Source organism: Lagopus muta, chromosome 7 (genome assembly GCF_023343835.1).
Source record: "Lagopus muta isolate bLagMut1 chromosome 7, bLagMut1 primary, whole genome shotgun sequence".
NCBI classification, from domain to species: Eukaryota; Metazoa; Chordata; class Aves; order Galliformes; family Phasianidae; genus Lagopus; species Lagopus muta.
In genome coordinates, this window is record NC_064439.1 from 34,194,129 (window position 1) to 34,208,255 (window position 14,127).

The 14,127-nt window shown below is 36.5% G+C and overlaps 1 protein-coding gene across 6 annotated transcripts in view; it reads right to left on the bottom strand.

Moving 5' to 3' along the window:
- Nucleotides 1–14,127, bottom strand: part of TBC1D5 (TBC1 domain family member 5) — a 295,713-nt gene that overhangs the window by 24,794 nt on the left and 256,792 nt on the right. For 4 of the 6 annotated variants that reach the window (XM_048950415.1, XM_048950416.1, XM_048950417.1 and 1 more), the window contains 2 exons: nt 3,751–3,783; nt 285–384 (listed from right to left, as the gene is read on the bottom strand). In XM_048950415.1, coding sequence (XP_048806372.1) covers nt 285–384; nt 3,751–3,783 — 133 coding nt within the window. The remainder of the gene's footprint in view (nt 1–284; nt 385–3,750; nt 3,784–14,127) is intronic. The other 2 variants (XM_048950418.1, XM_048950420.1) reach the window with 1 other exon arrangement.

A 14,127-nucleotide genomic window follows, 5' to 3' on the forward strand; every position in this document is an offset into this window, starting at 1 on the left:
TCCTGCTCAGTCTTCTTTTCCCCAGCCCGAACCGACCCAGGTTACTCAGCCTTTCCTCATCTGGGAGATGGTCCAGATCCTTTATCATCTTTGTGGCCCTCCAAGGCACTCCTTCTAGGACATCTTTGTCTTTTTTGAATAATTGCATACATTAATTAATTTTTTTTTTTTTGTGACATCTAAAATAATATGCAGAGTACTACATAAATATTATTTTGTTCTAATCCAAACATGAGAAGAGCCTTTGCAAAGATTATTAGGTTAATATAGGGTACGGCACTTACCAAGATGTGTGTTCATCATCTTTGCACAATATTTGCACATGGCTTCCAAGTCATTTAGCTGCCCTTGTAGGAATGAAATTTGGGCCTCCAATTCCTCCTCCTACAATAAGCATTAAAAAAACCAACATATTTATATGACATACAGTAAAATTGGTTATACAACTTCTGAAATGTTTTGGTGTCTTCTAATTTTTCCTACTTCTTTGCTTTTGAGAAAATTTTGGAAATGAGGAGAATCACTATGGACGTATTTATTAAAAGACTTGTAAATTCTTTCGTGATTTCGTGGATATAGGGCTTAGTATTAATGCTTCAGTTTTTTTTAATATTATTTTTTCATCTAAAGAGTCCAACAAACCCCTGCCTACATTCCCATACATTATCCAGGAAAGGTTAAGAATTCACATTTATTTTCCAGGTTACCTATTAGTTTTGGTTGTACACAGCACAACAGTAATGGCTGAAAAACTCATCAAAGAGAAAAATTCACACTTCTGTTAGAGTAATTTTTACAGCAATTTCTTTAAAAGCTTAGAAACATTACTTTTCTATTTCAAGACATATTTAATGAAACCTAATGTTATACCTCAATGATGCACTATCATCATATATTTTGGGATATTTATTTGTGTCACATATGCTCTATATGTATGCAAAACCTGCCCAGGCAACTGGAATTCCACAAAACCTATCACGTAGCATTTAGGTGAAAACTAATTTAACTCACTGTAATACAGTGACTCTACATTATCAAGTTATTTAATAAAAATGCACCAAGTACAATTTAAAATACCATTAAAAAAATCATTTTAAGGCCCAGTGTTAAGCCATATGATCCATATCCGCAATAGAAACTACATCAACCAACAATTTCTCTTTGAACTCTGAACTTTGAACCTTGTTTGCTATTTACAAATGCATCCAGTCTCAACTTTGAAGATGATTCTGGGAAAAAGTTCAGCACTTCTTTAGAAGAATACCTTTAAAGCTTAGACATACTCAATATTAAACAGTTTTTTGCTTGTTTATTTAAGAACACAATTAAATTGAAGAAGATGAAGGCAAAGTAACTTGTGAGCATCTTGTTTTTCTTAGAGTTTTACAGTTTTATCATACTCTTTTTGATGGAGATTGCTGAATGTAAGAGTGTGAATTACATTTCAAATGAAATAAATGCAAAACTGCTCAGTAAGAATAAAGAAAATGAAACAATCTTGTTTTACACATACAAATGATTTTAATCTCCACCACAAACTGTGACACAGACGTAAGTAAAGGAAACAGAAGAGTACGCAGCATATATCCAAACGCAACTGATGAATAAAGAGAAATTTAACGGTAGCATTTGGCAAGATCCAGCAATATCATTTTCTGGCTATGCACCTTTTCATCACACCTACAATCTATAGATATGAAATAATTTTTCACTACTATTTTCTTGTTATTAAGCCCTCACCTTATTTTACTCATCCCGCATGCTTTTGAGAACTTAAGCCTCAAAGGGATTGAGTTGATGTTGGCAATTTATTGTTTCTGAAAGGTTAACCTCATTCAAAGCCTGCAGTTCTGTCACAACCTACACATGCATATCTGCATTGCTTCTCGATTAGTCTCCGCAGAAGACCTTGTATGTATAGCTAATGACTGCAAGAAATAATCTACCATCAGTTTTAGATTGCCAGTGCACTTCAGATCTAGCTATAAGATGGGGAGAGGCAGCAGTATTCAAGTATCTTAATATAAAATAACATTTTCAACTTTATAAAAAATAGTAGTAATTGAAGCACAGTTTATCTTGTACAATGGAATATGAAAATTTAACATCTGGTAATTTATATTTTTCCCACACTATTTCTTCTTATTCACAGATCACAACAGCAGTAAATTGATTTTTAAATACTTTTGGACAGCTCTATCCACTTGATCAGATTATATAACTAACCTTTTCAATGGCACAAAAGTTCTTCGTCATCTGGCATGTGAGACAGATGCTTACTACATTGCTCCTTCAGCTCAGCTGGCATCTAACATGGGCAGCAGAAGCATTCAGCATACCCAGTGCTCACAAAGGAGGGTAATGTGGCCAGGAACTCACAGACAGTGCAAGAGGTTTCCTGCCAAGTACGAAATCTTGCAAAGGGCTGAATGAACGAATGCACATTGAGCTTATTGTTTATCTGGCACCCTCAGAAAAAGCACCAAGGAGCATTGAATGCAGGATGAACAAATAGCAAGACAGTTAACTTTGCATTTGACACACAAGGGACCCAGATGTACTGCATAAGAAGACAACATCCAAATGGTGATTATGTGCTATGAGACAGTGCCCTTCTGGGAGAGTCACCTGCAGCACTGTGGCAGGTGATTGTCCCATGAGGGTGACCATTTGAGTGGGTGGTTTTCTCTGCTAGAGTTGCAGGTGAGTAGTGGCCAGTGTGCATTGATAACTAACAGGAGACTGTCAGGATCTTTCAAAGCATAAAAGTTTATCCCCTGGACAGGGAAGTTGCAACTGAGACTTGACAGAGTGGGAAGAAGAAATGCACTCCTAAGGATAGAAACTTGCACCTTGTAGCTCCTGGTAGCAGGAAGACTACTGTATGATGCAAGGCCCATGTTGCAGAAAAACTACTTGGGATCACCTAGTGTTCTGACTGCTTTCTGCTTTTTCATGCAGACACCAATTACATGGTGATATGAAATCATTTTACCTCAAAAGTAACTGTAGGGCTCTTGAGCAAGGGTGAAGGGGACAGGAATCCTTGTATTGTTTCCCTTTAGCCCTATGGCAGAAAGGAAAAAGTCTGGATAGCAGTATTTACGGTGAAGATATGCTGAAGGCCCAGTTGGCTGGGCAAGGAATTTCTTAATGAACTAAAACGATAAACGCATATATATTGATATATATATGAACGCATATATGATAAATGCATATATATATACAATGACAGGGAACAAAAGACAAGCACACAAACATTGTTTGGGCACAGCAACAACATTTGGAAGGACAAAGCCCAACTGGAGCTAAAATTAATGCAGGACATGAAAGGGTAACAAGAAGGAATTTTGAAAGTATGAGAGAAACAAAAGGAGGTTTGAAGAAAATATAGGCCTATTGCTTATTAGGTGAGATAACAAAATTATGGACAATATGGAAAAGTCTGCAGCAACACCATTTCTGCCTACAGCATTTTACGTAATATCTACTCCTAGAACTTTGCATGTACAGCATGGACAGGTTAGTGAATACCTTAAGAGGTCAAATGTGCTCAAATACTTGAGATATTGTGAGTTAACTCATGGGTGCTGAGAGAGCTGATGGAGTGGCTGTAACACCCATGGCTGATTCATGAAAAATCACTGCTATTATAGAATGATCTTGATGACTGAAGAAAGGTTAATTTTACACTCATATTAAAGAAAATAGAAAGGAGGATCTAAGAAACTGCATAATAGTTGGCCTCACCTTAGTCCTTGGAAAAATCGTAGAGTATGTCCTCTTGGAAACAATTTCCAACATGTAAAAGGACAAGACAAGAGTCAAGAAAGGTTGACAAGGATTTACTAAGAGCAAATCATGCTTGGCCCATCTGATTACCTGGTGTGATGAAATGACTGGCCATGCAGATGAATGGAGAAAAGCGGATTCAATATCATACATCATGACACATTTCCAAAAGCTCTATCATTTGCTAGGTGAGGAGGTATGCGCTGAACCAAAAGATTATATGTGGGCTGAAAACTGGTCAGACCCATCAAGCTCAAATAGTTGAGTAAATGGCATGACATCCAGTAGGAGGTTGGAAATGAGCACAGTAACCTGAGGGGCTGTTATGGAGATATTGGTGAATATCTTCATTGGCAGCCCGTGTGAGGAAACAGAAGGTGATCTCAGTGCGTTTTCAAATGATGGAAGGAAGATTCAGACTGGGAGGTGTGGTTGCCACTCAGTCAGAACTTCAATTCATAAAGACCATGAGACATTGGAGGCCTAAGCGAAATACATGCTTTTGAAGTTTCTGTTCAAGAACCTTTAACAGATGCAAAATTCTGCACCTGGGAAAAAAAACAAGCAAACAAACAATGCACTTATAAAGATAGGAAAAGAACTAGCTGTGCTTCAGGCTTGTTGAAAAGAATATGGAGGCAGCAGTATCTGCTGGGCTCAATGAGAACTAACAAAGTGCTCACATCACAACTAGTGCAAACAGTGCTCTCGGCTACATTAGGAGGAATGTGGGCAGCAGACCCAGGAAAGTCAATACTCTTCTTTATTGAGTGCTCTTCAGGCCTCACTGAGAGCATCAGTTCAAGAAGGATGCTGAGAAACTGGAATAGGTCCAATATGGGCTACTGTGATCGTTATGGGTCTAGAGAATAGTCTTGGGCTTGTTTATTTTGGCAAACAGGAGACTAAAATTTTTACTGGGAGCTGCAACAACGTGGAATTACAAAGAAGATGTACATCAATTCTCAGCAGTGGCAGATGATATAGAAGGCCAAAAATTGCCTCTTATGAGGTTCAAAATGCTCATTAGGAGAATATTCTCCATTAGGAGAGCAGTGCAGCACTGGAAGAGTTCCTATTCAAAGCCACTGACTTGATCCAATGTCAGTAACTGTACTTTTCCAAGTAGAAGTTAGAGCAAAAGTCACTTTCAATCAACATTTCTAACACCAATCTACTTACAGTATCTTTCAAAAATTGTTCTGCAAATTATGAATGTTTCACAGCTTTGTAAAGGTAAGAAGCAAAATCAAAAAGCACTCCAGAGAAAGTACACATTTTTTCCAATATTCTAAAGTCAAATTCTTTGGCAATAATAATTGAAACAACCGATTTATAGCTGCTATTGTGCAGATGCTGTCAATTCGTGTCTAGAAGTATTTGCTGCTCCTTCCTGTAAGTGCCAAGTTAGTGTTACACTGTGCTGAGCCTGTAAGTTCCCTAGATACCATTTTTATTTTGTGTACAAAGACACTTTGGGAATTTGATCCCTCTTACACATGAGCAAAGACCCATACATTCTTTGAACTGACCAAATGGAAGTTAAAAGGAAAACATGGTTCACCCTTTCCTTAAGAAACTGACCTTTCAGCTAATCTGACAGATGCAGTATCAGAAACACGAACAGTGACTTAAACCCTCTCAGTCACAGCTCTCAAAGGTTAACTAGTTGACCACAAAATTAAAAAATAATCTAAATAACTATTGGGACAAAAAATCATTGCCAAATTATTGAGAACAGTGTCTTACAAAGCATGTAAGTATTACGAGCTGTATGATGAGGAAGAAAACTAAATCAAACAGCAAATAAAAAACAAAAGGGATCACTGCATCAGATGTGCAAATTAAATGATGTTATTTTACAGTAAAACATATTAACAATATTTTCTGAAAATGTAGTCCTGGAATTTCAAAAACCTTACCACACTTTCAGCATTACTGATGATTTAGAACCTTACAGATGATCAGTTATTAATTTAACAGGAGAATGAAAAGGAACTATGCTATTTGTGATGCCTCATTGATTTATATTTCACGAACCATCTAAGTTAGGGTAGTATAGGGAAGCATTTATAATCAAAGAAAAAATTTATTCGAATAACTCCATATACACATCTCCAACTATTTTTCTTGTGGTTAGACTGAATCTGCAAAACAAACAAACAAACAAACAAACAAACAAAAAAACTGATTTACATACATGTTTCTCATATTTGTCTTTCCCCTTCTCCGTACCCAGAACCTTGCCTACATTGCTACATCTCCTTTTCACTTTTTCCCCAAAAACTGATTTCTCTGTGATGAATCATTTGCCATTTCTACCCTATTTTTAAAAAAATCTATACAGTTCTAGTGCCTCCATTTTGTCCAAAGCTCATTCATTCCTTTTTATTACCTTTCCTTTCATCTATCTTCTCACCTTTATGAAGACAGCTCAGGAAATAAAATTTTTATACCCTTCCTTTTTCCTGAGCTATGTGGACTCAAGTGAGATCTTCCACCACAACTCATTTTTTCAACAAATTTTACTATTTCTGAAAAACACGTATAACTAACTAACTGACAATGGTCATCACCTTCAAGAACAGATTACAGCAAGTTTTACAGTTGTGACAGAGTAATACTATTCTTTTACAGTTCATCACTTTACAAGCTGCAATAAGGTTTGCAAAAATGATTAAGGTCACTGGAATTTATCATCTTACACAAGCCAAGGTCTGAAGAAAAATTGTTTTGGCAGAAGCCATTCTTTTTCATCCTTGCTTTTATCAGTTTAAGCAAGCTTTCTGCCAGATACATGACATGCAGCTTAACATGGAACTAGAAAACTGGGAATATCAATTCACGAATTCAGGTCTGTAATGCCTTTCCTTCATGCTAACAGTAAGTTTTCAGTCTTACTATTCAGGAATTGAAAGAAAAATTAGTTTTGTCCATCTATTCATGTAGAAACCCAAGAAAAAGCAATTTTGTTATCAATGGCTTACAATTACATATGTCCCAATTTCTCATTCCTGAATATTCAGGCGAAATTCCATTCGGGTGAGAACTCAGCGGCTCTTGAAGTCGATCAGCCTAGCAGCATTACCAAGCGGTAAGTGCGATGGAATATAAGCTGTCTTTAAGTCTATTTCAAGATATGTAAGATGCTCAAGCAAGAGTGTTGCAATCAAAAATGCAATGCAAGAAGTGACAGAGTTGTGTTGGAACAGAAGTCTAATTTTACTGATTTGGTGGTGCTCAGTGACGGGTAGGGTGAACTGCAGTGAAAAAGTATGTAAGAATATAATCATTAGCGGTACTGCCCAGAATACTCTCCCAGAGTACCCTTCCAGACTGTAAATATTTGCAAAGGAAAGGTAGTTTTTATTTTTATTTTTTTTAAGTTTGTAGCCTCTAGATTTTTCCTATATTAACTCGCTTCATCATATTTTCCACTCTCTCGGTATTAATAGGAAAAGCACTAAAGAGCAAGCCCCTCAGCACTTGGCAAATTGACAGGGCGAATTAGAAAATAATTCTGATGAAGTATTGAAACATTTAGAGGAAAGTAACTGCAAAAATGACATTGAGTCAGGGAAATTCTAAAGCCAGGGACTTGTTCAGAGTCTTACCAGTACTTAAGTGCTTATTCATAAAACATACACAAGGTATACCCTTAGGATATTGGTAGAATTTTGCATGTCAAATAAAATTCAGATGCATGGCATAAATTGCTTTCTCATTTAATTTGATTCAAATTTCCCTCGAGAAAACAAGTATTGGTTACTGTTTCCATTTTGTGAAAATTTACTTCATTTTATTTTTTCAATCTAATGACTAAATATAATTAAATACAAGATTTAACTTACTAATATTGAACCCCTGATAGTTGGATGTTGGTTGACACCCACAGAATTTATGATCTATGCCAGCCACAGAACACTTTATAGCATATGCTGACACTTAAACCTGAAATTACCATTTCTGAACAATGAAATACTTTAAAGAAATTATATATTAATTTATGGATTATTTAATTGCATCACATCCAGACCGTCATCAGGAACAAGATCTTATCCTGCTTGGTGCCATACAAACATAAATAAAAAACCCTTATTCTGAAGGACTTTTCAGTGTAAGCCAAGAGAGAACAGATGGCTACAGAAACACATATGGAGAGGACATGAAAACAATACGGTGATATTAGTCAGTCTTATAGACATGGCTTCAGTATGTTACCAACCAAACTGTTGCCAATGGAAAGCAGGAAGTTTTTGGAGTGCTCTGAAGAATCATAAGGCATTTGCTTTGCTGATGTCCAGAGAAAGCTTCTGCATGAAGAAGGGGCTATGAAATGATTAGATGTGAGCACAGTTACTTTTACTTGATGATGTTCACCTGGGACAAACTGGTGATGGAAAGAAAATTTTTTTCAAGCAAAAGCACAGGACATGAGGGACTTGCAACTGCTGGCACTGCCCTACGGGACCGCAGTGAGACAGTTTAAGAACAAAATGCACGAAATGCTGGAAGATCTATGGAATGCAACAAACCATGCACAACTGACTGTGGAAGGATAGGTACCAAGAAAATCTGTAGTGTTTCACTTGGTAAGTGAATAGTTAGGGCAACAGAAAGAGCTGTAAGAAAATAGAAATTATCCCTTAGAATATAAATACTGATAAAAGGTTTCTGTCAGAGCTGCTGTTGAAACTGTTGACTTAACCATATTGCAGTATTTTTGCAGTATAAATAATAAAATTGAGATATTTATTTAGTTAGTACTTGGAAATGCCTATAAATAGACACACACATGAATGAGTTCCTCTGTTATTGGTTGGCATCACATCTGACTGATGCTAAGACCACACAGACGACTAGGGCAAATGTAAGAAAAATGTGAGCAGAGGGAAAAAAAAACAAAAACATTTTCTGAATTTAGAGCTCTCTGAAATAATGCTGTAACTATTCTTGAAAGGATATGGAATGATAAATACACTATTATTCTACTTTGAATAAAATTCATGTTCCATGTTTCAGTATTAGCTTACTGAAGTATTTGGCTAATTAAAGAGCCAGTTAAGAAGGATACACATATGGAATTATGCTTCTTAATTTTGCTGTCTCAGTAAGTATGTAAATATACACAGTTTAACATATATAAAGACCTTTACGAAGGACTCTTACAGTATACTTTTTGTTCAACTAATCTTCAGTTAAACTTGTTTTAGGCATCAGTTACAGAAGAGTTCTGCTGAACTCCTCTTTATCTAGACTAGATGCATTTGACCTTTGATATGCCTTCTACCATAAGTCAGAATACAGGCCAGATTAGGATATTATTATTTACAAACTCTGACTTTAAGGAGGTAAAACTTAAGTATAGTGATCATGCAGTGACAATAAATAGATACAAATGAAAACATTTATACAATCTTGTTAAAAGAAGTACAAATTCTGTTCTTTTTGTATGGAAAGGTTTAACCAAACAGACAAAATAAGAATCCAACAACTTTAACTGCACACCTATAATCCATTGCACAATGGGAAAAAATAAATTCCCCAAACACAGAAACCATTTCCAGTCAAAACAAACAAACAAACAAAAACACCAAGAAAAGCCTGATATAGAGAGATGGCAATGCTTTTGTTGAGAATTCAGCACAGGTCTCTGTACTCTGTACTGAGATCTTCACAGAAATTAACAGTAATTTTGTGGTGTTATCTTTAAAGAGTGGGATGAAGGGAAGAGATTTCCATTTATAAGGAAAAAAGGGCAGCTCAAACTACCAGAAAATTCCCAGATACATTTCTCTTTGCTACTGGGATGCTAAAACATTAACTTCATGATTAATGGGAGGAAAGAGCATGCATAGAGCCAATTCCTGTACCTGCTGAGCTGCTGATAACATGATTGCAAAGGAGTAAATTATTACGCTTCTTGGCTCCTAAGTCACTTTGATCCTCCTATAAACATTGCCTGTAGTCTCAATAAGTCCAGATGTGGACATTTTTCAAATTTTCCTTCACTGTTACAAAGGGCACTCCAAGAATTAAAAAAGCTCTTACTACCATCTTTCGAATTGCATAATTCTAATTTGCTTCCACACAGAAGTCACTGGAAACACTAATACGGCTGCACATATCTGAATTGATTGTACCAGGAAAAGACAAATTATGATACAAAAAGCATTGCCAAGCCAATTGGATTTTTATTCATCATATTTTTTTTTCGAAACAATTAACTTCCTGCTTTTATCACAGTACAGTTTATTTTCCCTGAAATGAATCACTCCAGAAAAGATAAGGAGCATTAGAATTCAAAGCTGTCACTTATGCATACAGCTGTCTTTTCACAAAATTATATGAAACATGCAAGTATTTCTAATAAAAACTTAAAAAGGCAGCTTATTTTTCCTCACATTGTTTTCAGCTCTTTTGAGTCACACAGCATGTTGTGAGTGCCTGAGGAAGGAAACAGAGAAAAACATCGCACTTCCTAAGCACCTCAGAGGTTTTCCTATGAACTGTGCTCACGTGACACCTGGCAGCACCACCGATTCACTATTCTTTTCATGTGCCTCTAAAATTAGACAAGCTGAAGTACTAAATGAATTACAGTTTTCAGGTGTCTGATTGCCCTGTCACACCAAAATAACAAAAGCAACTGCCCTAAAGCGTTAATTGCTTAGTTAAATTTTAAGGTACTGAAGTTCATTAAACTTAAGGCCCTGAAAAACAATCATCACAGTCTTTAACTTTAGGCTTGATACACACTGATCAAGCAATTAGCTGTTGAACACAGGCACTAATTTATTCTGGCCACACATTATGTTGTGTAACTGAAAAGGATCCTTTACTCATAGCATTTATATTTCCAAACAAACATTCAGCATGATTAAGTATGGACTGAGACAAATATTTTGCTTGAAGCCTTTTAAAGAGATTTAAAAAATGTGAGGGAGAAGATACACAGAAATCCAGGGTCTTCATGATATGCCATTATGCACAAAAGGCATGCTTTTCTTCAAAGGAACTTTTATATGCATGAAGTTTTATGTGTAGTTGTCTAGTGTTAGTTTGATTATCATAGAACAGAATCAAAGAATCCTTAGAGTTGGAGGGGACTTCTGAAGGCCATCCAGTCCAACTCCTCTGCAATGAACAGGGACATGCACAGCTACATCAGGTTGCCCAGGGCCATATCCAGCCTCACCTTGAAAGTCTCCAGGAATGGGCATCAACCACAAGACTCAGTAATCTGTCCCAGAGCCTCACCACACTCACTGTAAAAGACTTTTTCCTTATACCCAATCTAAATCTACCCTCTTTAATCCCTTTTATTTTCTTATGCTATCTCTACTTGAGCAGAAATGTCAAGCTTATATGTTTAAATCAGGCTTCAAAATCAGCAAAGCAGATGCCTACTTAATTGAAAATTATGCCATAAGTTAATTTTCTAATCTGCAGGGGTATTCTTAACAATGCCAAATCAGTCAAACTGGCAAAGTAAATCACAGACTGCAACAGTTGCTTCTACCTGCTTGTAAGGACAATAGCGTATGCTGTCAAATTTGACTTAATTAAAAAGTCTATGCAATCAGAACCAGCGTGACACAAATATTTTTATTCCGGAATATTTCTTTGCTAAGAAATGAGGATTCTGATTGACCAAGTTTACAAATTATTTTAGTAAAGAAAATAAACTTCTCCAGATTTTTCTTTGAAGTATTTTTTTTTAGAAATATTTTAATCAACACATTTTCCAAATGGATCATTTGTTTTTTGTTAACTTGAAACACTTTATATATAAATTTATTTATTAAAACATATTTATCTAGATCAAAACCTTCTTTTCAGTCACAAATATATTTATCCTGCTTTTGTTCTGTGAAAGTTTTAAAAAAGTTTACACTGTTTGATTCGAAGGTCCCTCTCTGGCACATCTCTGTAGCTGAAAGCCATTTACAGAATTTTCTGCCAGAATGTGAGACTACCAACCATATTTGCTAAATCAAGTTCTAATCAGCTTTGCTCTCTGCTGAAAAGAGACTTTTCCTTCATGTTTGCTGGATAAGAAAATGTAACATAATCAGAGAAATAAACGGACCACAAATGTACCCAGTTTCCTCTGTTGAAGAGGAGGTGGCAGTAAGTAGGTTACGAGAAGAAATTTTCTAGGACTTTATTCCAGCAAGACCAACCCAGCCTGAAGATAATGAGCACTATATGTTCCTGTTTTTGTTTATGGAAAAATGGCTTTCAGGAACTGTGATGTGTCAGAAAGCAGTAAGCTGTCTTAAGAGGTAGAGAGGCATTTCACTGCTGAGCACAAAATAGACTTCCAAACACTTTTAGTGGGCCTCACTTTAGCACTCAGCTTAATGCCACTCAATAATAATGTGAATCACATCAGGCTTCCATAGGCTGCCAAAACGTGATCTGGTATGGTGCATTCACAGTACCTTTCAGTACCTTCCCATACTTAAGGGAGCATATAAACAGGAGGAGGAACGATTGTTTACATGGGTTTATAGTGATAGGACAAGGGAGAATGGTTTTAAACCAACAAAGGAGAGGTTTAGGTTAGAAATTAGGAGGAAGTTTTTCACACACAGGGTGGTGACACACTAGACACACTTGCCCAAGGATGTTGGGGATGCCCCATCCCTGGAGGCATTCAAAGCCAGGCTCTGGGTAGCCTGGTTTAGTGGTTGCTGACCCTGTACATAGAAGGGGGGTTGAAACTAGATATCTTTGGGGTCCTTTTCAACCCAAGCTTTCCTTCTATGATTCAGGCCTGAGGCTATAGATTCACATCTTTAAATAAAATGGAGGACACCTATTTCTGTCAACAGTAGTATAAAAGTAATTCCATTGATCTTTGTATTTAAAAAGAAAAAAATAAAATAAAATAAAATGGCAAAACAGAAGACCAGATATAAGACAAATGTTTTTATCTTAAATAAGAGTCTCTTATAAGAAATGGAGTTATCTCATTCCTGGAGGCAATGAACCGTGTATCAATTTTGATCATAATTATTCCAAAGAAAGTCTCGCTTGTTGGACAGACTTTAGGAAAGAAAGAATTTAAATAAGTCATATTCCAGTTCATGCTGTCTTAGAATCACAGACTGGTTAAAGTTGGCAGGGACCTCAGAGTCCATCTGTCCAACCCCTGCTCCAATCAGTGACATGTGGAGCAGGCTGCCCAGGCCTATCTCCAGGAATGCTTGGAGTATCTCCAAGGAGCATACTCCAATCTCTGGGCAGTCTGTATCAGTGCTCAGTCACCCACACAGTAAAGTGCTTCCTGGTGCTCAGGGGGCCCTTACACTGTACACTACTGCAAAGAGACTGACTCAATCTTCTTTGTATCCCTTCTGCACGTATACTAAGAAGACATCCCCTGAGTCTTCTCTTTAGGCTGAACAGTTTCAGCTCTCTCAGCCTTTCCTCTTAGGAAGGATGCTCCACTCTCTTCATAATCTTTGTGGCCCTTTGCTGAATTACCTCCAGTGTGTCATGTCTCTCCTGTATGGGGCAGCCCAGATCTGGACCTGATACAGGTCACAATTCTGGAGTGCCTTGTGATGATGACGTTCCTGTCATCCTCTGACAATGCTACAGTATATGTCCTTTGGTCTGTGAAAATCACCTATTAAAATTCCATATTGAAGGACATATTTTTATTTATGTATTCTGTTCTCACTTTTTCCTTGAGAAGGGCATTAATTCATTAATTAAAAGCACAAAGATGAAGGAGAACTGGATTCTCCTTCATCCATAGAATGTCTGCATTTAAAATAATCTTTTTATAAAGTGATTGATGCATGGCATGTTCCAACAATGATAATTTTCCTGGTGCTTAATAACATAATCTCTGTGATTACTGGACACAAATGTAAAAAAGTTAAGTTTTTATAAATAAAACAATGATTGAGCCCATTGTGCTTTTTTTGGGGGGGGGGGGGGGGCCTCCAGAGAACAGCTGTAAAGGAAACAACTATACCACTGGACAATTCTGAGGCAGATATTTTGGGACCTCAGGACGAACTGGGAGTTTTCTTTAAATGGAACACTGGATAACATGAAACTTACAAGAAAATAAAAACCAAACATAATCTTGAGGAATCAAAAACAGATTTAAACAAACCTTTCCTCTAAGAGTTATGGTAAATTTCTTATTTCTATATTAAAAGTCAGTAAGAAATTGAACATAAGGAAATAGATTTTGCCACCCTAAAACCTTTTCTAACTGTCAAATCATATAATGCAACAATGTAAATTACTGCAGTTCAAAGAATGTTTTGGAAAAGTAATGCTCATTGTATATTATCATGATTACCAATC